The 23,514-nt window shown below is 43.7% G+C and overlaps 1 protein-coding gene across 6 annotated transcripts in view; it reads left to right on the forward strand.

Moving 5' to 3' along the window:
- The window catches only part of LOC116039359, a 29,525-nt gene that overhangs the window by 1,699 nt on the left and 4,312 nt on the right, over positions 1-23,514 (forward strand). Inside the window, exons 3-26 of one of the 6 annotated variants that reach the window (XM_035992212.1) lie at positions 996-1,139; positions 3,868-4,014; positions 4,569-4,760; positions 5,623-5,709; positions 5,950-6,068; positions 6,162-6,276; positions 6,371-6,448; positions 6,561-6,676; positions 8,109-8,271; positions 12,416-12,561; positions 12,669-12,765; positions 13,208-13,357; positions 13,605-13,754; positions 14,291-14,547; positions 15,713-15,848; positions 16,209-16,403; positions 16,812-16,964; positions 17,856-18,073; positions 18,400-18,583; positions 18,672-18,830; positions 19,212-19,571; positions 19,765-19,884; positions 21,595-22,538; positions 22,581-23,505. In XM_035992212.1, coding sequence (XP_035848105.1) covers positions 996-1,139; positions 3,868-4,014; positions 4,569-4,760; positions 5,623-5,709; positions 5,950-6,068; positions 6,162-6,276; positions 6,371-6,448; positions 6,561-6,676; positions 8,109-8,271; positions 12,416-12,561; positions 12,669-12,765; positions 13,208-13,357; positions 13,605-13,754; positions 14,291-14,547; positions 15,713-15,848; positions 16,209-16,403; positions 16,812-16,964; positions 17,856-18,073; positions 18,400-18,583; positions 18,672-18,830; positions 19,212-19,571; positions 19,765-19,884; positions 21,595-22,538; positions 22,581-23,505 — 5,355 coding nt within the window. Of the gene's footprint in view, positions 1-995; positions 1,140-3,867; positions 4,015-4,568; positions 4,761-5,622; positions 5,710-5,949; positions 6,069-6,161; positions 6,277-6,370; positions 6,449-6,560; positions 6,677-8,108; positions 8,272-12,415; positions 12,562-12,668; positions 12,766-13,207; positions 13,358-13,604; positions 13,755-14,290; positions 14,548-15,712; positions 15,849-16,208; positions 16,404-16,811; positions 16,965-17,855; positions 18,074-18,399; positions 18,584-18,671; positions 18,831-19,211; positions 19,572-19,764; positions 19,885-21,594; positions 23,506-23,514 lie in introns of all 6 variants that reach the window. The other 5 variants (XM_031284118.2, XM_031284120.2, XM_031284119.2 and 2 more) reach the window with 5 other exon arrangements.

Here is a 23,514-nt window from a genome sequence, read left to right on the forward strand (position 1 = left end):
ATTATATTATACATTTGGAGCAAAGTTACACAGAGGTGGAAAACCAGTTAAGTTATGGCAGCAACGCGTCTTTGAACGCCATACAAATAGCCTGTTGTGTCCTCTTGTTTAACTGTAATTCATTAAAGAAACAGTCTACAGAAGAAACACAGTATGTGTATAGTGTAGGATATTGTTTAAAGTCAATGGGCTGTTGGATTTGGCCTGTTTCTTGTTGAAGTCATCAGTGTAGGCTATGTAGATGAAGTGCTCTGTTACAGCAGACCCTGCAGGGGCAGGGCTCACTGGAAAACATGAGGTCAGGGAAGATGTTAACAAAAGAAAAGGCTTGCTGCTCATGGAGGCTGCTTATAATAACACACTGACACAGCAATGGCCTCATTTCCCCTTTTAGAACAAAAAACTACAGTCCTCATGTACATCACCTCTCATTCCACAACCACAACAATACTTTGCTTTTCCTCCCCTCATATATTATTCATGCAAATGCCCCAAAAAATGGTTATCATTTAATGTGAGAAGGATGTGGTGTCTTTACCTGTTCAGGTATGAAAGAGTGAACATGATCTACTATTTAAAGGTGATATGTTTACATGTAAGGCTGACAGTAAAACACGTCAAACATCCAAGGATCTGTCCGTTCCTGCTTCCTTCATGTGCCCAGATGTTTCCTGATTGGAGAGCAGCAGAAATGCTTGATTAGGAAAGTTGTGCCAGCAGTGTTTCATTTCATTTCACATAGTGCTGACAGTGGGTTTTTGTTAAGAGGGAACTTGGGTCACACAAGTTTATATTGTCTGTGGATGGTAAAAAAAAAAGGTGTTATCAACATGAATGGACACATAAACATGCCCTCATTGAGAGCTGTACATCATTCCTATAGGTTCTATCAGAGGCTAGCATCATCTGGTGTTCAGGTGTGATCTAATTAATGTTGCAGTCAAATTGCCATCATGTCTTTAACACTTTGTTGTCTGTGTTGTGTCCTCACACAGATTTCAGCGCCTGAAACGCTAAAGAAAGAGCCTCAGAGGAAAGAAAGCCATCCACACACACAGAATGAAGCATCGGCAGCTGTTACGTCCCAGAGTGACTGCTTCACTCAGCGCAACTCGCTCTTCAACAAGGAAGTACTGCAGGTAAAATGTAGCATGCATTCACAATATCAACATCAGCAGTTAGTCGTGATCAGTCAGGGTGTTTATTTGAACTTCTGCTCATGAAAAGCTGCACTTTCCTACTGCTTTTTTGTTTTCCCACATATAATTAATTGGAACCTAATAAAATGTTTGAGGAGGGTGTGCTTTTTCCACTTTCCAAAATATGCAGATGGAGATGTTTTAAATCATTTTATAAATCTTTTTTTTAAATTAGACTACAGCAATCAACTTATCTCTCATCTCATAAACATGTTTAAAGGAAAGAAGCTGGAGAGGGTTTTCCTCTCAAAAGCAACCAGTTACACTGTTGAGATGAAATCAGAGTGGAAGCTGCCAGTCACATGACCCTCCGAGGAGAACAAAATATGTACTGGTTCTTATTTTGTCCCAAGAACTGTATGAGCTGTGTTCGGCTGAGGGAAGAGAGGGAGGGGAAACCGCCACAAGTGAAGCAATTATTTAGGGATGAGATCATTGTTTGGCTCCATCTCTTCACGCCTATGGCCCAGAGAGACTCAGCCAAGCTGCACAACTGGTTGTGTTATCTCATTGCTCCGTACGCCCCAGTGTACAAGGACATTTTTCTGCAAAGTTCGGCTGAGGGACATTTTGTCCGGCAGTTGGCCATCAACCATCCAACTGATAGGCTGTTTACTTCCAGTAATAAGAAATTAATTTTGGATTTGTCAGCTGAAGGAGACACATGATGTATGTATGTGTTGAAAACAGCTCTGTAGTACATCATTAATGTTAACAAGCTTAGCAGCCCCTTTGCTCTTAAGCGGAGCCTGCATTTCTGTTGCTTTTGGAGGAAACAGCCTTTTGTATTTTAACTTTATTTGAGAGTGTACTTTAAATAACCAGAGCTTTTGGTGCCTGGGGACCTGCTTGTTTTACAGGGATGTGGTTGACTGCTATCGCTGATGAAAATGTGTTATTTCAGTGTTACATCGCTGTGGAAGTGGAAGTGAGTTTTCCAGGGAGAGTCTTTTAAAGGTCCCTAATGTTTCAAGCTAGGAGAGCAAAGCAGGTCACCACATGGCGAAGCACAGCTTTGCTGAGGGCCATTTGTCTCCGAGGCCGCACTGCAGAAAGGCTCGCCTTTCACTGTCTCATTTCCACGATAGAGAAAGTCCAGAAACTTCCATTCCCACAGTCTTTTCAGGGCCAAGTTGCATTACTACAAGAAACAAAAATTTGGCTTGTTGGTAAACATTTTATAAAGTATAAAGATGTGCACACTTGTTTTCCTGTTAAAATGCTCAAATTGGATTCTTTGAGGCTTGTGGAAATGAAAAGCAGCCTGATTTCTGCTTACAGATTATGATCAAAAAACATGGAGTTTGTTTTAAAATCTGGTATTTGTTGACAGCAGTGATGTTTTCCTGTGTGGCCACAGATTTTTCATAAAAAAAATACAATCTAAACTGCGTGCATTAGCTGTCTATTCTTTGTGGCTTGACTAAGGCCTTACTGTACATTTTGATAAAACCGGCTATTGTTGTGGAGAGCGAACAGGAAAAAACAAGAGAATCATAGACTTCCTGTATGAGGTCATTATAATGCCATGGGAGCCAGTGTGAGGAGATACGGGCCTGTTTTGTCAAGCTCTTTTCCTTCTCTTCAACACAGAAATACCTCCGCTGCACCAGGGGGCTTGGAAAGTTAATGACATCACATTTTAATCTTGAGCAAAGAGTTGTTTACAGGCCGTGTCATGTAGGGTCTTGATGTTTTATTGATCTAAAAGAGGGGTTACTGCAATATTCATTGTCAGTTGTACTGAATTCCTTTAGAAATAATTCCTTAATTTCACGTTATAATGACCCACTTTGTGTGCTTAACTGTAACTGCTTAACTGGCATTCTACTCAATAGCAACACTAGAAAAAATAAAGCTGTGCTAATTTTATCAATTGTATGACTCATGTAGGATCAGTCTTAGAAGCGGAAGAACTGGAGTTGATTTATTCATCCATTCAATTATTGTGACTTGGGTGGGTCACTCACTTCCACACTGGGTTCTTTGCAAAAACAAACATGTACTTTCCAACACTTTCTGACTTTGGCCACCTGGTTTGCAGTTTTTCACTCCATACAAATGTTGCCAGAAAAGGCAGCTTTGCTTGACAAAGCCTTATGCAATGGAGCCCAGGCACTCGCCAAAAGAAACGTCTGCTCTGCTTAACATGACACCGGAGAACAAAGAGCTGTTCTTGATGTGTCTGAGGCTCTGTATTCCTCTATGCCAGGGAAGAAAATGAGGCCTGTTTGCTCTCCTGATAAGCAGAAATAAGACTATTTACCAATGGGACTACCGCTTTGTTGAGTGTACTGTCACACAGCAAATATCTCAAAACCAATAGGCTGTAGATGAGCCTCAGGTATGAAATTTCTAAATATAAATTCCATTGAAAACACTGCTAAGGAAATCTGATACGTACTACGTTAAATATCGAGCCATACAAATGTATCTACAAATATGGTGTTTATATATAAATAATTAATGCTTCCTTAGCCAACCTCAGCCATGTTATATTACATCTAAAGCTAATACATTCTCAGATCTTACTCTAAAATGAAGAAAAGGAGCAACATCATCGAACAGCTGAAACTGGTCAATAAACAGACAAGAGTGGTTGCCTGTGATGTGCAGAGTGCGAAGCATATCCTAAACATTTTTGTCTGTATGTCTGTTTGTGATGTAGGCAGAGGCATGGATCAAAGGCAAGCTGCAGGATCTGAAGGATGGATGTAATATTCAGCGCTGCCCCCTGCAGGACTGGGAGGAGGCCTCGCAGACGCTTCAGAGAGACCTCAAAGACTTTGAGAACACCCTAATTCAACTCAACCAGGTAACATAATGATTCAACACTCTAGCTGAAATATTACCAAGTTACCAGTGCAAGCACATCACAGCAACCCACATCCAAAATGAAATGTTTATTTTAACTTTTCAACAGGTAATGGGGATATGAATGCAAACATTAATCACTGCCTTTGGTGCTAAAAGAGTCTGTCAGATCACATAACACATAACATAATGGGCTCGTAGGCATTTCCAGTCGGCCAGAGAGAAAAGTGGACCCTCAGTGTTCCAGACGGCTCTGTCAAGACAGTTTATACATTGTCCCTCAGGAGAACATGTTTGGAAATGGTACAGTGCTGATAATTAACCTCCCCTGACACGCTGACGGCTCAGGAAGGGCATTGACTGAATCAGGAGAATTTTCAAGGGTGTATCCAAGAAATAAATGGCAGTTGTCCAACAACTGTGAAGCCGTCTGGCCCATGAGCAATGACTCTGACAAACTTGAGGTGTCAAATGTACTCAGCCACTGTTCAATGTTAGTTTGGCGGCTCCTCCCACACTACGCCTAAAGTGAACAACGACTTTCTGTTTCAAAAGATGGGTGAGCAGTTGATCTGCAAGCTGAACCCCACCTCTGATCTGGTGAAGAAGCAGCTCAGCCAGCTCAGGGACCAGTGGCAGATCCTGAAACAGACAGCTGCAAATCAGACGAGGGCCCTGGGAGGAGCCAAGAACCTGCAAGAGTTCAACAAAAAAGTGGACAAGCTGGAGGCCTGGATTAAAGAGAAGGTAAAAAAAAAATCTGTTTCTGTTGTGTAGAAGCAATTTAATTGCAGAGGCGGGGCTTTTTTGACTCCTTTTGTCATGTTTTTCAGAGCCAATTGTATTGAACTATTGAGTAAAAGTGTAGCACTTTTTAATGATATTTGTTGTTTTTCAGCAATTTGTGCAGTTTGGAATTTTAATTTATTGCTGACTGCATGATGCTAGCATTTTCTATTGATTCACTCATGTTCATGTTCTCATTTTCAAATTTAACACTAATGTGAAACAGGGTGAAATGTGAAATTAGTACTCTTATTTTTTATACACCCCTGAGCTTTTTTCATAATTTTGATCCTGTTCACATCATCTCCCAAATGTCTCCCCCGCCCTTTTCCATTCATCTCAACAGAAAAGCCATCAAGCTCTCCGACTGTAACAATTCAAACCAAAAACAGTTGGCCCAGAGGCAAATATGAGTAGACAGACAGCTCTGACCAACAGTTGTCAAGATAATTGGCACAAAAAAACCAGCACTTGCTAATACAGGAAATTAGCTCAGTATCCTGGAGGCGTCTCTTGTTTGTGTATATTCACCCATGTCTGGCACAAGGGAACTGATGATTGATAATGAACCTGTGGGAATGTAATGGAGGAAGTTTATAAAACATCCTTCCCCAGAGGAGACTGTATTCTCCATTTAGTTCCACTCATCCTTCCCTCTGTGCATTAGTATCAAGTTCTCACCTAATGCTGAAGGCTATTTCTGTTCAGCATCTTCCTTGGTAGCAGGAGTAATGTGGTTTAATCCCGGTGCCTCTGAAAAAAGAAATAATGGTTGGGTTCCTAGCAAATGGGGGCTATAAACACTGACTTTTATGTGTGCCAGCAGGAAGAGGAGCAGTCTCTGGTGAATGTCCTAGGGGGGAATGTTGACAAAATGCAGCTGACCAGGAGAATTTTAGATCTGAAACAGGTGAGCATTGTAAAGGAACAAGCAAAAGAGCTATTAATAATTACCAGAACATTGATAAAAAAAATTAAAAAAAACACTCGAGGTAAATATATACACATTCCCATATGTTAATAGTTTATAATACAATTCTGTAGAGGTTTCCCAGTCAATTATCTATGACCGACTGTAATTCTTCTCCCTGGGTGTATGGTAAAGACAGCTGAGGTCATAGTTGGATTGTGTTCCCCTGTTCCCCTGCAGGATGAGCAGATATACAGAAACCTCCACGAGGAGATCAACCACTTGGCACTAAAACTGGAGAAACAAGGGAAGACAGATGGCAAAAACATCTCCAGCAAGAGGAAACACATCAATAAAATGTAAACTTTGTCCCTTACGTTGAACTGGTACGCTGCGTGAAACCTCATCAATCTAGAGAGAAGACTGATTTGTGTGTTATCTTCTCTGTGTAGGTGGCTGAAGGTCCAGTCTCATCTGAAAAACTACCATGAAAATCTTCAGCTGGCACTGGAGGTTTCCTCATTCTACCAACAGGCCGATAATACGTTGTTTGCTATCAATAACATGGTACAATTCCCTGGCGGCCTAATTGTTTCTTTTCCGCTTAGATCTAAGATTCACATTTCGCTCACATTTACTGATAAACATCTTCTCTTCTCAGAGGAAAAGCATATCTGCAGCCAAAGAGCTGGACAGCTTCGGAGATAGAGAAATACGCGACATCGCCAGTCAAATCATGGTAGGAAACGTTTTTTTGTTTTTTTTTCACTTAAAGCAGCACTGCGTGATCAGCTCTTGAAAGTGTGCTGCAGAAGCCTTCTCTACCTAACCTACAGGCCTGTGTGTGGTAGATGCTAGATGTGAGCCTGTCCCAGGTGTCTAATCTCCATCCTGCCCTGGCGGCCGGCGTCACACAGAAGCAGAGCGAGGTGAAGGACTGCTGGGCGCTTCTTCAGAAGGTTTTCAGGTAAGACAGCAGGCCAAGGATTTCGCCGACAACTTTGGTGGCCCTGTGAGTACGTGGGCCATTTCACCCAGTAATTGGTCCTCCACGGATTTCCACTGAGCTGGAACAAAAAAAAAAATTTTATTACTCTATTGGTACCCTACATTAAAAGTCTGCACTGGCAAAACCGAGAAGACGTTTTCCATCTGTACAAAGATTTCTCTCTTGATTAGCCTAGTTGAATTTGGGTTTGAATCAGTGAAAAATTATAAGCAAAGTGAAGGGCTGGTCTGTCTGGAGGTCTGGAGACCAACTACCACACAGAGCATCACTCACCGCCACCCACTGGTTTAGTTTATAATAATCAGTTTTTTGCACTGCTTTGGAATTTGACCATGTGTTTGATTACTGTACTAGGTGAATAATGTCTTGGCTTACTGAGTCGAGTTGGCAACACGGTTTGTTCTCTTCTCACGATTAAAATCCTGCCGTCACCTCCAATAGTCTGCTAAATCTAAGATATTACATGTTTACAAGCATATTTTGTAATTTTTATGGCATTTGTAAAACAAATTTATTGTTACTTTAATAGCCTTCAGTAAGAGTCCAGCCTTTTACATCAGAACCAATATCTACTTAATGAGTACACATTTGAATGCTGTGGTAAAATGGGAACCAAGCTACAAGAAATGAGAATATGCACTGTGGTCCATACTGAATTATTGACATCGGTTGCAGCCTTTCAGCATGCATAGTAAAACATATGGCATTCTTTGGAATAATGTCCAAAATATAAAAGATCATGTTATGGGTAACAAATCTATACATTTTAGATTTCTCTGATGTTTCTTGTGAAAACCTGGGAACTTTGAGGTGATGGTGGTGTTAGAGAAAATGCCAGGAGGGTCATCAAATTCCAAAACTTTGTTCTGAAATGTACCGTATAAATGAAGTTTTTTATTATTATTATTATTATTATTATTATTATTATTAAACTTAAACTTACTAGGTCCCCTCTGGGGACCATGAATATTCATGCATAATTTAATTTCAGTCTGGCAAGTAGTTTTCATGTTATCTTGTACTGGATCAAAGTGTTGGACTGGCCAATAGATAACATTGCAATCCTTATACTCTAGCTGTGCAACATTTTTCATTTTCATATTAATAAATACAGTCAGGAGTAACTCAAGTCCATAGTTCTGACATCCATCTCCAATATCTCCTGCTTTCTAAATATTTCTCAGGCCGAGAGCCTCTCATGTCAGCGGGCTATCTTTAGATCCAAATATTACATCATCTCGTCTGTCTTATCAGCTGTGTTTCATGGCTATTTAAACCAAAAAACACAAACACTGGTAGAAAACTTCACAGCCATATTTGGAGTTCATCGCGGAGCTCTGGAGCTTTGCTGTCAGCACTACAGTAACCTCCCGCTCTGCTCCGCCTGCAGGAGTGACCGGACCACACTCTCTCCCACTAGCCCAGCTTTCACCAGGGAAGATGCTGACCCCCTGACACCAGCCCGAGAACCCCAGTGCAATGTGGGAACGGAGATGCAAAGAATCATGGGAAAGGAGGTGAAGGAGGAGCAGAATCGTCTAAAAGGCTGCGTGGTAAGTAAACTCTGTATTTCAATCTATTACTGGTGAAGCCACAGTGTGGCTCTCGACTGGGAGAGAACAGCATCATCAGCTTCTTCCAGTCCTACAGTACGACATCTGTGGCTGCAGAAAGTGACGCACTTTGTCCTTTGGTTTGGAAAATGCCTGATTTACAATTGAAGCAGTTTTGTTTCCTAAATAACAGTGTTTTTGGAGTCTGTCAGATGTGCTGTAGAGCAGTGGCTTCTAGTCTTGGCACCCAACACACTGCTGGTTTTCCATCCAGATAGTTAGTTGCACTTAATTACATCATCTGGTGTACGAGTTGTGAGGAAGCCCTTGATAAGATGGTTGGAATGAATACCAGCATGGCTCTAAAATCCAAAGAGCCTGTAGAGAATAGAGCAATATATAACCATTCAGTCTTCTCAATCTCTTGAAGAATTTCAGTCTGAAAATGTTATGAACATTGCTCTGTAGGAGGGACAGGAAGAGCTTTTAGAGGTGTTATTTATGCTGGAACAAGAATTCCTTAAGTTTCCATGAAAAATGTCAAGCCGTGACTGTACAACATGGCTGAACGGTAGGCCAGAGCAAATAAGCCTTCCCCTCCTTTATGGTAAAATAGTATTTTGGCTTTTAACTAATCTGACAAAAGTCATTGGATTGATACTATATTAATAGATGGCCTGTGGGTCAGTCTAGGGTGAGTGAATAATCTGCAGAGCATGTGGATTCCTCAGACATGACATTCCTCATGTTGGAGGCCGACTAGCACTCTACTGAACACGTGGGCGCTCCTATAGTGACCCCACTGCCCATAAACCTACAAGGAAATACTATAAGCGTCTTTTAGAAGAGGAGGTATCCAGAAACTTAAGTGTGTGATATGTTAAAAACCAGTAATTATGTGTATATTTAGTCTTTTACGTTAGCACATTAAATCTCTTTACAATCTAGGGGGTGGCAGTAGCTCAGTCAGTAGGGACTGGAACTGGTGGTGGACTGGTAGCCGGAGAGGTGCCAGTTCACCTCCTGGGCACTGCCAAGGTGCTCTTGAGCAAGACACCGAATCCCCAACTGCTCGGGGCACCTTTCCATAGGCAGCCCCCTCCCTCTGACATCTCTCCATTAGTGCATGTATAGGTACTGAGCATGTGTGTGTAATTCAGGCCTGTGTGTAATAACAACAGAGTGAAAACATTGTAATTTCCCCTTGCGGGATTAATAAAGTATAAATTATTATTATTATTATTATTATTATTATTAATCTGTAAATGAATGCCCAGTGGCTATTTGTGTTCAGCACAGAGGTATCCCATAATGCAACGCTCCGCTCCTGTTATCGACCCTGAGCCCTTGTGAAGTCCCTGCTGAGCCTCTGGCCTCGTTGAAAGTGCTCAAGGAGAGAAAAGTTCACTCTTTCCATTCTCTCTGTGTTTCTGGTTCAGTTTATTCCCCTGCTGATGTTTTTAGGCTCTAACTGGCCCTGTGGCCTTGCCACCTGTGGCAGGAACCCATCAGGCCAGCAAGCCAGGCTCAGGTGTTTCTCTCAACACGTGCTGAGCTCGTTGGCATGGCCGTCCCAAGCCCTTTCACTGCAGTCAGTTGCCTTTATTGCACTGGGAGCTGGGAGTTACCTAGGTGCGCTGTCTGTGGGAGACCCACTTGTTACTCTTTTGGAAGGACTAATAAGACACTCCAAACAAAACCCTGGAGCCCAAAGGCCAAACTCAGCGCCAGGCACAACCACCAGTTGAACAGTAAAAGTAATTTGTCACATACTTTCGCAGCGCTTTAACTTTCCCCGGGTGTGCTGAGTTGATTACAGTATTTTTAAGGGTACAAGATGCAGCTGCACAGTCTTTGGGCTGATAGTGACTCTAGGTATTTGCATATATGCTGGTAGACTGCACTTTCAGTGTATCCGCAAACATGCTTACATACACACTTTCTTTCTTGAAGTCTCTCCCTCTCTGGTGCAATTTGACTCAGTCGATTAAAGGTACCTGTAAAGGTTTTAGTGTCTGTATGTATACGGGTACATGCATTATAATCTAAATGTCCATGTCTGTGTCAGCAGTAGTACGGCCTCTTGTTGCTGGAGGGTAAACATGGCTATCGTCTGTTTCTCTGGCTAATTGTAGCCAGATGCTGGAGCTGTAGACCAGATGGGCTTGGTGCTAAGTGATAGTTCTTGGCTGACATCACTTCATAGCACATTGCAAAAAGACACGTGGGTGAAGAGGAGATCCGTAGAAAACAGATAAGAATCAACAGTACCAAGATAGGGAGAAGTATGCTGAAATAGGAGATGATTGAATGACGCCTAAAAACACAGAATACCATTGAATATGACATAGCGAACAAAGGGCTATTTTGTGCTGTGGCTGACATAATTATTTTTTGTATGGCAGAATGGGATGTTAAGTGCACTGCAGGAGTTATTTACAGTGGAAGCCACTGTGAAAGATGAAGGACAGAAGCAAATATCTGGGGAGGAGACGTCAACGATGGTTATCAACCCTGTCAAATGAATCACAGTGGTTTGTTAGTTCTGCAGCTTTAGCACAGAAATGGGCCGATAATGTGCCTCAATGAAACTCAGACCGTTCTATAAAATGACTGGCATAATAGTAAATGATGTTAGACCCCTTTAATTTACGACATCTCTCGCATAATTTTGGAGGCGACACTTTTCTCAAGATCTCTGACTCACTTCTTCTATAAGCCCAGTCAGAAAATAACTTGGGTAAATTAAAGCTACTCCATAAAACACTATTATTAATGGCAGTTATGTGCTTTTTGGCCGTTGTGTAAATTCAGCCTTTCAGATTTTTTCTTTTACAGGAAAGCATTTCTCAGATGCATATTTGCCTTGCTGATTGTTGCAGAGACCTTACTTGTGTCAGCGCTGTTTTTACTGGCATATGTAAAAGACATTATGTTATATAGAACAATTAACACAGCATGGTCTGCATTATTCATACAGTTAGAAAAATGTCAACCTAAGAGAATGTTTTACTAAATTCACAGTTAATTTAATTGTTTCATATTTATGCCTGCCAGTTTTGGTCAGCAAAGCAAGTAAAACCTTAATTATATAAGCTTCTTTTTTTTTTCTTTTTTTTTTTTTAAAACATTGGTTGGTACGTTACAGTTTTAAATTACGCACAGTTAGAAACAACATAAGTACATACCCAAAAAAAATATAAAAAAAAAAAAAAAAAATACCTTTTGAATAAATAAACTATTATACTATTATAACTAGAAGTAATTACTGTGCATCCAGTCTTGCATTGGTTCTGTTGGATCCTGTTGCAGTACAATGTTTGAGATGTTTGCAGTGGACTGCAGTTGGTAACCAGACCAACTATCAGGATATCCCACTGTGTACTGTAATGGTCCAGTTACATGTAGCTTCCATTGGAAACCCTGCTGCAGAGTCCTCTGGCCAACCTTTAAAGCACTCAGATGGTTGTAAAAGAGGCTTAGTGGCTGTTGACGTCTTTAATATAATTCTGCACATAGACGAGGTCTATAGCTCTGACATTGACCTTTCTAAAAACTCCACTGCATAGTTCTAAACAGAGTCGGAGTGGTTGGCCGTGGAAATCAGTATCTAAGGCTGAAAAAACCTATTTAATGAGAGTTGGGGATAGGGGATTTTAAAAAAGGGTCATGTTTCCAACTGCTTTTTAGTCATCAAAGTGGTATAGCACATGTTGGCAACCTTGTTAGACGTAATGTGTTCATTCATAAAGAAATTATAATATATTTAAACTTTTGCTGCCATCTTTGGTATTTTTATTACAAACGTTGATGCTGTCAAACAGAAATAGCTTGTATCTTTAGTCTGGTCTGGGTTATTTCACCGAGAAGAGCCCACCTTTGTAAGAGAGTATGCTTTGTGTCATTTACAGGAGAGGCTTTTCTTTACTTGGGCAGCTGTCCAAGTTGTCCAGCCTCCAGCCACATTGTAACGTTCACATTAGCAGTGAGCTACTGCAATGCCTCATTGTCTTGTCACTGCTCACAGTATAAAATCCTCCATTTGAGGTGTTTATGCATCCAGTCAACATTTATTCGATGGATGGCCGACAGACAAAGCCAAACATTACTCACGTGTCGTGTTGCTGATCTCTTTTGTCCACAGAGTACTGTTGAATGTGGGATTGGTAGGAAAACACCTAGCAACCAAAGTCAGGAGCAGCCATCAGTGAACCACACCTCTTCACACACGGGAGACGGCCCTGCCTGTGCAAATGATGTCATCGTCAGACATCAATTGAAGGGAGAAAGGTGACATTTCGGCCTGGCTTCTCTCTCTCTCTTTCTCTGTGACTTACGTAATGAGAGCTCTTTATGGAAGTCATAATTGGAGTCACATGTCTGTGTTTTCTTTGCAGCAGGAAGCCCAGAGCAGAGCCCAAGCTTGCCACGGCCCCGCGAGGCCACCCACAGCTTCACACACAGCTCCAGAAGTTCACCGTGTCTGCTGACAAGGTGACTTGACCCCTGCCAGGCACACCTGCATTTCCCCTTTACACCAGAAATTGACTGTCTGTATACTCTGTTGTAACGAAAATGGTTCATCTTGATTAAAGACCTCAACGTCAGAACGTCATTGCTATGAATTGTCAAGTCAGCACTGCAGCTGTACTCATCAGCTATTACACCCTTTTCTTGTAACCAGCCACAGACATTATGTCACATTTTTAAATGAGACAAAGTTGTCATGCATTCAACTGTGACTGTATTCAGAGCGCTGTGCTATTTGCTAATTGCCTTGATTTGTTTTACAAGGTCAGGATGAGAAGAACCACCTGGACCCTGGTCACTGTGCTTCCTGTGGCACCTAAATGTCATCTCCCTTGGCCCCCCAGTTCAGATATTCCTTTTTTTATCTCTTTAACCGTTTCCCCGTTTGCTCTCCTTTCCCTCTCAGACTTTGTCCTGGCTGAAAGACAATGTGTCCATGGCCACACAGGTGTGTTCAATAGCCAGCTTCGAGGGGCTGGAGGCAGCCAGGAGGTGTCAACACGCTCTGGAACAAGAAATTCTCACCAACAGGGCCAGGATAGAGGTGGTCAAGCGGGTGAGCCAAGGCACACTGTCATATTCACAGTTTGTTTTAAAACATAAGCACCGAATAAATGCCTTGAATAAAAATATCCCCCACATTTTGCTTACGGTCTGGTTGGTGTATTAATCAAATAACGAGCTGACATTTCATCTGAGACAGCTTCAGTTGCCCAAAGCTTTAGATTAGGTCCATATTTCGCAACATAAATCCTAGTCCTTTGTCATCACATGCTTTCATCAGTTTAACGCTCCATCCTCAGGAGGGCCACGGGCTGGTCCGTGCACAGCACCCAGGCTGCGCCAAGATAGAGGAGTTCCTCGGCCAGCTGGAAGTTCTGTGGGAAGAGCTGCGGAGGAGGCACCAGAGGAACGCTGTGTTTCTGAAGGCCTCAGAGGAGCTGGGTTTTAGGGTAAGATTCATAAACTGTCTCACAACAGGCACTCCTCCTGAGTCATACCGAGGCCTTTACTTACCTCTGAAGTTATGGGGGGAAATTTATGGTTATGACGGATGATTCTGGATCAGTTCTCCCATTGGGAGAAGCTTTCTGCTGGCCCAGAGCCTGGGCTGTTCACATACACTCATGTTTAGAAGCTCATTGACTTTCATCTTTACCATCTTAATTGGAAGAGTCTGCAAGGTATATTCCCCAAAATTTATGAAAGGTAATCCAAGGGAAATAAACTGCACTGCCATATAATTCGATTATGGGATGGAAAGAGGCTGCAAATCCCCCCCGATTGATGACTTAGTTGGAAAGCGTGCGTGTTTTATTACAAAAGATGTAGGCCAGAGCATGGTCTACTTCTTCTATTAGGTAAAGCTGTTATTGTCTTCTCTGTACAGTACATCACCTCTTGTTGTTTTTGCTGTGCACTAAATCACTTGCAAATTACTGCAGCAAAACCTTGACATCATTAGCCTCTCTGCTTCTGTACTGTGTAGGTTGTAAAAGTGCTCCAGGCCCTGGGCAGCCTGGAAGCCTGGCTGGAGTCCGTAGAGCTTTCCATGAAGGAATCTGCTCTCGCTGGTGACCCTGAAACAATGAGCATGGCTGAGAGGGAGAGCTGTCTGCTGGAGAAAGCGATGGCAGCGCGCAGCCTGGAGCTCGGTGCTCTGAGGCAGGAGGTGGAGCGCCTCCATAGCCACAGTCACCCACACACACGAGGCCTGCCAGCACGCATGGAGGACGTGGAAAGAAAGTGAGTTTGTCAGAGAGGGAGAGGTCAGGGGTAACCCCCTGATGTCTGTCATCACAGAAGACTCATGTTATGGATCTTAACAATCACACTCTGGTGGTTTCGCTCATCACTGTGGTTAGGAAATAAAGTAAGAATTTTGTCAGTGTTTCCAAGAGGTCACAGGTTTGGGATTGCCATGTCATCAATCCAACATGGAAGAGTGTGTTTATAAAATCCCCAGTTCTTATTTAAGACAAACAATTTCACCCCATAAAACCACAAAAATATATATCCATAGATCTCATAAGCTCTCTCCAAGTTGGCAAAAGAATACTCTCCATGCGCTCATTCATTGCAAGGCTCGAGTTTATTCATTTGTGATTCATGCAGCACTTAGCGAGGTCTACCCCACAGTCCTGACATGCACTTCACCCACAGCTTGTCAGTGTGTGTCATAGTCACCCGCTCCATGTTTGCAAGATGACGCCTCTCTCTTTAGTTGGCCCTCAAAAGACAGGTTGTTGCCATGGACTCTCGGTAAAACCGTATGATGGTGGCTGGTTTACTGGACGTACCTATGTCCATAAACACAAGTTCAGACTCTGTAAAGAACACCAAGTTGACCAAAGAAAATAAAGAAACGGAAAGGGCTCAGTTTAAGTGTTTCCAGGGTGGGGGTGTTACATGGGCCAGGGATGGACACTTGTGGAGTCTGAGGAACCATTGATGCAGGTAGAGGCTCTCACTAAGCAGCTGTAAGACACTTGGGATGATGTGATTATTTAACGCTACATACAAGCAACTTCAGGCTCATTTATTCTGGTAAAAATACCCTTTGAAAGGGCTCCCTTTACCATCTTGAATATAAACTCTGCACGGATAGGGTACCTTCATGCCTTCAAGTACAGGATATGTTTATGTGACAGATGATATATGATTACATAAACAGCGCTCTAGCATGGGGGACAAGCACTCAGTATTCTGCTCGCGGCCTCTGTAATGTGGTTCTGCAGAAGGATGTAGGCTTGTACTGTATATGCGGATGTGGATTGCAGTTAAGGTGTAGCTGGTCATTAAAACATTTCCTGCTGGTGTGTGTGTGTGTGTGTGTGTTTGTGTGTGTATGTGTGTGTGTGTGTGTGTGTGTGTGTGTGTGTGTGTGTGTGTGTGTGTGTGTGTCTCCCAGGTACCACCGTGTCCAAAGTGCCCTGACCCAGCAGAACTCAGAGCTGCAGGACACACGAATGCTGACTGAGTTCCTGGAGCGCGTGGAACTGGAGGAGAGCCAGGAGCTCGGCGGTAGTCAGTACAGCCTGGGCCAGGTGAGACATTGTACACTAAAAGTGCAAAAAAAAATGGGTCATTTCCCACAAATAAAAACTACATACGCACCTAATGGTTTGGTTTTGAGATATTCATCTGTAAGATGTCTGCGACTAACCCAATACAATGAAGGCGAATGGAATATTATTTGTGACTCAAAGTTGCAAAATGTTTTGCTGAATGTTTTTCGCCACCCTAAATAATCCACCAACCTCACCCCTTATTTTTTTGTGGTAGTAGCGATGACTATTTCAAAACATAAACACACAAGCTGTTAGAAAATATGAAAATGCAACAGATCTTTTTCGATGATATTGGACCCATCTGATAACAACTCCTTCTCTCTCTGTAACCAACAGCCTCTTCACAGTGAGATTTCCTCAGCTCCTCCATTGCTGGGACTCCAAAGCAGTAGCGGTGGTGAGCCCCTGATAGGAAGCATGGGGGACCCTGTGGAGGAACTACGAGAGGCCGTAGAGATGCTAAATAACACTGTTAGGGAAAGAGGCCGGTCGCAGAGCCACGACCAGGCCATCCAGGAGCTGCTGAGCAAGGTAAGGATTTCTATTGAACTAGGAGCTCCAGTTCTAGGTCATTAGATCCAATGGTTGCCGAAATGTTTGACATCTATAAGTTATAATGATCTTAGATGATGCTGAATGTTTTTTTAAGTCACAAACAGCTGCACAAACCAACAGAGCCACATCTGGTTGCCTTTTGTCTGTGGCTGTGTACTTTAATAGGCCCCAAACGAGCATGAGTGTTTTGCGTTAATTTGAATTTATTCTTGGTAAGAAAGCAGTACACATGTCAAAATAGCACATACACACACGCCCGGAAGGGACTCCATTTGAAACACATACTTGCAATGTGGCTCTCATTGGAAAACAAATAATACACAGTGAGGCATAATGACTTAATGACATCCTACGAGTACTCATGATGACTTTGTGCCCCGCCAGCACGCCAGCCTGGCGGTGCACGTGGAGGAGTGCTTGTGCTGCAGCAAGGAGCTGGGCCTGGACATCCTGGAGAAAGAGACTGACATGGCCATCCAGTGTGAGCCAGACCGCTGCGGCCTAGAGGCTCTGCAGGAGAAGCAGGGCCACCTGGAGGTGAGAGGAGGACGGTGTAAACATTCAAAATGATTCACTGGTGCTAATACGATCCAGTATTCCATCCTATTGACTTTGGACTGTTGGCTTGGTGTAATAAGAAAGGGGAAGCAACCCCTCTCGTTCTCGCACTCGCCTCCAACACATTGTTCCACAGTCTGTTTCCTGTTGCGCCAGATTTTCTCAAATCTAAGAAAGGGGTCGGCCCACTCCGCTTTGTGCTGTTTAATTTATTATATAAACTGGCACCGTGCAATCACACACATGCACACACAGAGCGTGCAAACGTTTATTATTCACACAGGATATTTATTTATGCTTGTGTGAGTCATCGTTCTGTTAGTGCTCAACGTGTGTGTGTGTGTGTGTGTGTGTGTGTGTGTGTGTGTGTGTGTGCGTAAGTAAATCTGGTGGGGTCTGTTCTATGCGTCCAGGGGTCACGGGGTTGGAGATGTGAGGTTGGTAAAGTCCTGTGTGAGTCATTTTTGGGCAGTGTTATGTTTATCACACGCACACACAGCTGTCTGGACTTGATACCAGTGAAGAGCAGAAATGACCTAATCTCCCAAACTGAAATAACTGTGGCGTCAGCAGACAGGCATCCACAACTAAGTGTTCTTGAGGCTTTCTGTAGCTGAGAAACGTTCTGAAGCATTACTCCCAGAGAACCCTCAACGCTATTAATTACTGCTTCGTCAAAAGGAGAAAAAAGTGGTCAAGATTGCTTGCTTGCTATAGCCCATATGCAGCCCATATGGGTCTCGAGCTGAATGATATGCATTAAGCTATGGGGATGAGGTCATAGTCATACAGAGATACAATTGGTACAGGCTGTTTGAGTGATACAGAAGATGATGGGAGATGACACATTTTTATTGTGATTCTCCACAGATTGCCTATAAAGTCATCAGGGAGGAGGTAAAGGAGATGGAGAACCAGACTGCTCGCATGGAGGAGCTGTGCCCAGAGAGAGTGCACATACTCAGGGCAAAGATCCAGGCTATGCTGCAGGGCTGGACAGAGCTGGGGAAGAGTGTCACGGAGAACAAGTCACGTCTGCAAGAGTTTGTGCAGCTCCAGGACTTCTTCAGGAGCTACCTCGCCATGATGTAAGCAGGGCTTGGGGATGTCGTGACCCCCTTTCTGCCAGACGTTGTTTCGTAATCCTCTTTGTGAGAACATCTGCCCATTACAATATCTTAGAACTGAACAGGATGTTCTCGGTGTCAAGCACAGGTCCCTGGTGAAATGTATAATTTAAGATGTGCGGAGGAGGTCAGCCCACGTTTCCTGGGCCGAGTGTGACAAGGCGATGAATGTCTGTCCAATCAGGGAGAGTCTGGACATTCTCATGTTTTTCGAAGTGTATGGCTTTTCTCACAACCCTGTTCCTTGTCTCCTCCACCACCTCCCTTCCCTCCCCACCTCTTAATAGCTCATGGACAGAAGACACCAGGTCGTACATTTTCTCAGATACCGCCTTGCATCTTGGGAAAGACGGCCAGAGGCCACTTGCTGCCGAGCTGGACATGCAGATTGAGCAAAAGTTTGAGGAGTTTGATGAGCTGGCGAACACGGGGAGGAACCTTTTAGACAAAGAACACCACCTCACGCAGATGGTGAGCAGGGTTACTCACTGCGATCCTTGAATATATTGTTGGTTTTATTTTTTACCTGCTTTTACAAAACCTGAGTAATATCTTGTAGGTAAGAGAGCGCATGGAGGAACTGAGGAGTATGCTTGGGTGGATCTCGGTGCACTGGAGGGCTCAGAAACAACAATGGCTTCACAAGAAGAGCAGACAGGAGCCTTCCCAGGATAACATTTATTCTGAGGCCACAATGTGCTGCTCTCCATTAACAGAGGTAAATAAGCAGATAAGCATTTCATGTAGGGACAGAGTAGGTACTTAGAAAAAAATAGGACCCAAAAATGATGCCCTTAAAAGCATAAAATATACCTTTCTTTCTTTGTTTACTATGTCATATTTCACACATAAAGGCAGCTGTACCATCACTGCTGATGACTGGAGCCTTCTTTTAAGTGTTTCTGAGAATTTCTTTGATTTAAAAACAGAAGAACTGAAGATTTTGGCATCCACAAAAAAATTGTAAACAATAAAACATAATCAAAATAATCATCATAATAAATCACAAAAACTAGAAATATGCTTAAAACAAATATGAGTGTTACATATTCAGTACTTCTTTACCAATGTGAATATTTGTTCATTTTTTCCTACATAGAGTTCAGCTCCTGAGGTAGAGGCCCACCAGTCCCATCCGCCCCCAGTCGTCACCCCCGATGAAGACAAATTAAAGACAGCAGGAGACAGCCAGCCCTCATCGCTGTCTGAGGAGAAACCGTTAGAGGATGGGTATGAGGTCATGAACAGCATCGGCCCATGGAGCGGCGGCGAAGCCACATCCTCAGAGTCTCCCAAACCCTCCATTGTGGTTCTCAAAGAGCCCAGCAGCCCTGCTTTAGGGGGCACGGTCAACCTCATCCTTAGCTTTGGTAACTCAGAGGACAGCCAGGTTCAGGTGCTTGAGCTGCCTGCTAGGATGGACCAGTTAGTGGAGGAGACCTCTGAACCTGTCCACAGGGTGAGAAACACACTCATCACTACACACTAAAAGTCACCAAACACCGTTATGGGGTGCCACTGTTGTTGGATTGGCTACATAAATCCCTGTAATGACACTGCATGGGATCTCCCTCCTTGACTATCTGCTGCTGTACATTCCTCCCTCTCCTTTGGCCTTCATGTCTTCCTTTCCCCCCCGTTTTCTCCTTCAGCCCACTGTGCCTCAATCTTCTGCCTGTAAAAACTTTTGGAGGCGCTGCCAGGGGCTTTTGGAAAATACTATGGGTAGTTTAAAGCGAAAGAGAAAGATTTATCGACAGAGTGCAAACGAGGTAAATTGCGCAGTGTGAACTGGCATGGCATGCTTCGTCTCGATGTGTGCTGCGACTGCATGCTGTGTGTAGTTGTCTTCTGGGGGCAGCATGCTCTACTAACCCCTGTTACAAGGTGCAGCCGGTCTGCAGCTTCCCCGTGCTGTTGCCCTCTCTGTAAGCCAGGCACAAGCGTGAAAGGAAGCAAGTCATGCCAAAGTGCTATCATATTTGCACTCACACCATCTCCGAAGTCACTGCGGCTGGAAAATCTACAGTTAATGTGAGAAAAGTGAGAAAAGATAACAAACCATTTTACTGTCAAAACTCACTATTTCCTACTTAACTGCAGTCATAAATGCAAATCCAAAACCAAATATATTCTATTTTTAATGAAGCACATTGTGTTGTAATGGGATGGGAAAAGAGAGGTGCTGCTTTTACAATCCATTAGTGAAAATAAACGTAATGAATGAAGTGTAGTTAAAATATGATCTCCAATTAGTGAACAAAAATCTGTTCTGTTTTCAGAAAGAGATATACTGCCTTTATGTAACTGTAATCATTTTGTTACTTTAATGTATACAGTTAATTTATACCAGATATATAGTATGAATGCATTGCCAACTGAAAAGGTTTTGTACGTTTTGGTAAAATTGTATGTAAAATGTTTTTTATGATTCATTTTCTGCATAAAAGTGGCTTTACAAACTAGATTGCAAATTGTATTTTAGGGCATTTTATCTAAAATTAGTATGTGAATAATTTAACCCATCATACATTCCAACTTAAAAACAAGGATTTATTTAAGTAAGCTTAAATAAAATTAAAATAAAAAAGCTTGTGTAAACTAGGATAAATGGTTAAATTCCCAACTGAAAATCAGACAATGAATCAGTATGTTTACACGCCAACATTTTCTTTGAAGGTCAACTTGTTCACTGCGCCTGGATTTAAAGCCCTGATGGCAGAGACAGAATGAGGTGATGAGTAAGAAAAGCACACGCAATCTTCTCCCTGCTGTGAATGTTGACAGAAGCTCTCTCTTCGCCTTCTGTCATTTCACCACAAGCCTGATGCAAAACCTGGTCTCTCCACGGCTGTGCCTCAATTGTGTAAAATAAGTGACCTCACCTTCACTTCCTATGAAACTCTTGCTCCAAAACGCCAATACAGGCACAGTCATTAGACAAAGAACTGGTGCTGAACTTTTCAAGAAAGGCCCCCAGACAGCACAGCATGATTTATAGTCCGGGGGCTTCCACAGAAACAAGAGATTAGTCACAGAGTTGAAAGGTCAAGCCATTACAGCTGCATATGACGGCATGTGCAGCCACATATGATTTTGATTAAGTACTGCAAGTGTGCGATCGCAATCATGTCCATGTTCTTTTGTCCTTTCATCTAATTTTGATGTCTTTCGTGTATTAGTACATTTGCATTGCTGTGTGAGGCTTGTACATTACTGGATCCATTGTTTTCTCACATTTCGGATGTAGATTAAAAGAGACTGATGTATGTCTCGGAAAAGTAGCTGATTGTCTGAGTCAGGTTTGCTCCACTCATGTCATCATTCATCTGTAACACATAAAACAGCTCTTGTTCCAGCAGAGGGCTGCAGTGCTCCAGCCTGCAGTGGCATGAGTCTCTCTGGGGATAACCATTTGTGATAAAGCATTTACAGTCTCAATGATACGAGAGCTCACACTAATATTCTTTTTCTTTTTCTAGGTAAGTACCTACTTGCATGTCAAGGATAACAACTTGGCTGTGGCCCCTGTGTATGAGAGTATCACCCTGCCCCGCCAAAAGAGCTGCTCTGCAGCCTCAGCCTCCCCTACTTTCTTGCCGTCCTCCTCTTCGCCATCTTCCTTGGCGCCTGCACCTCAGATGGCCAACGTAACCTTCCATCCGTTGGCGGGGAGCGGCAGCAGCTCCATCTTCAGCAGCCTTAAGAGAATGGGCAAGAAGAGAAAGAGGAAGAAAGACGCTCGCAGACACACAATCCAGAAAATCATGGGAGTGGAGGAGCAAACAGAAGGGCTGCCTCATTATGACAGCGAGGCAATCACGTATGACACACATACATGGCCTCTGAAGGAAGGCAGAAGGAAGAAGAGTTCTCCAAAGGGTGGGGATGGAGTAGAAGCTATGGCCTATATGAAGAATTCCCTGCTGAAGGACATAGAAACAGAATGTTCAGGAGAGTACAGCATTATTCCATATGCTGTATCAGAGGGGCCGGCCACAAATCCTGCGAGAAGCCACTGCAGATTCCTCTCGTTGGGCTCTGTGCTGAGCTTCGATCTCCCTAAGGACATGACCCTCATCCCCAGCATTCAGGACATCATCACTATCGCCCCTCCGGAGTCCAAAAAAGGAGCAGGGACTGATCCAGATCCCCATTCCCAGAGACACACAGCCCTGAGCTCTTTCAAACAGACTCGACCCACTCCAGCCGTCACACACAGTTCAGCAGATATCACGTTCCCTAAAACACAGACAGTTGGGGCGAAAGATCTGCCTCAGGTGGACAACAGCTTCCAACCCCCACTTCCTCTTGAGGAAGATGAGGATCAGACCGTACCATGTAACGACCTGTCTAAAGCCCAGTTCAGTGTGTGCGAGGATGCAGAGCAGGAGTGGGACAAAATGTCATCAGAGGTTAAAACCAGTACAGCTGAAAGGGATGGGACCAGCCAGCATTCCCAGCTCCCTATTTATATGAACCAAGCCCAAAATACAGCTGCATGTAAACACGAATGCCCTAGTGTCCATACGCTTATCCGAGACCTGAATGGACACCAGTACCATAAAAGTGCGAGACCGCAGAGTGGGCATGAAAAGAGCCCTGGACTTCAGTGTCTGAGCCAAGCTTCTCATATGGTCGTGAATCTGAAGTCCACAGTGAGTGTGAGTGTTCGTCAGGACTCGGTTGACTCTGGAATCTCCACCTCCACCTCCAGCAGTATCAAGCTTTGCACTGATGCTCCATGTCCAGACAACCCGCAGCCCAAAGGCGTGGTGGGGAAGCTCATGTCCCTTGAGGTGGGAGGTCTAGACTGCGCTAAAACGAGGGAGAACCCCGTAAAACCGACAGACTCAGCAGAGCTAGAAACAGAGCCCGTCCACCTCGACCGCCAGCAGTTTGAGGAGGAAGAAGAAGAACTGGAGGACATCTGGAACCAGACGACTAACTACAGACGGAGCATCTGCTCAGACATCATGTACCAACCCAACCAGGGACCCTCGGACCAATCCAGAGAGCCCCTGTCCCGCTCACCTTCACCCAAGGCCCCGGCTGTGCTCTACAGGAACCTGGTCACAGCCTCAGCACCCAACCTCCTCGTGGCAGAGTTTAAACTGCCCCCCTACCTTCAGAGCTTGCTGGGTTACGACAAGCAACAGAGTCCCAAAAGTCAGCTCCCTCCACTGGCCATAGGAGACAGGAGGTCCTGGGCAGCCTTCCCTAACAGGGAACCAGCTGGCAAGACCTCAGTGACAGTGAACGAGACGGCATCAGATCCAGTAAAGCTGCCAGATGTGGGGGACAATCGGAGATATATTTATCAGTACCGAGAGGATGAGGAGGAGGAGGCAAAGGTGGGGGAGGAGGTGGACGAGCGCTCAGGTTGTTCGAAGGTGAGGTCA

This window comes from Sander lucioperca, chromosome 15 (genome assembly GCF_008315115.2).
Source record: "Sander lucioperca isolate FBNREF2018 chromosome 15, SLUC_FBN_1.2, whole genome shotgun sequence".
NCBI lineage: Eukaryota > Metazoa > Chordata > Actinopteri > Perciformes > Percidae > Sander > Sander lucioperca.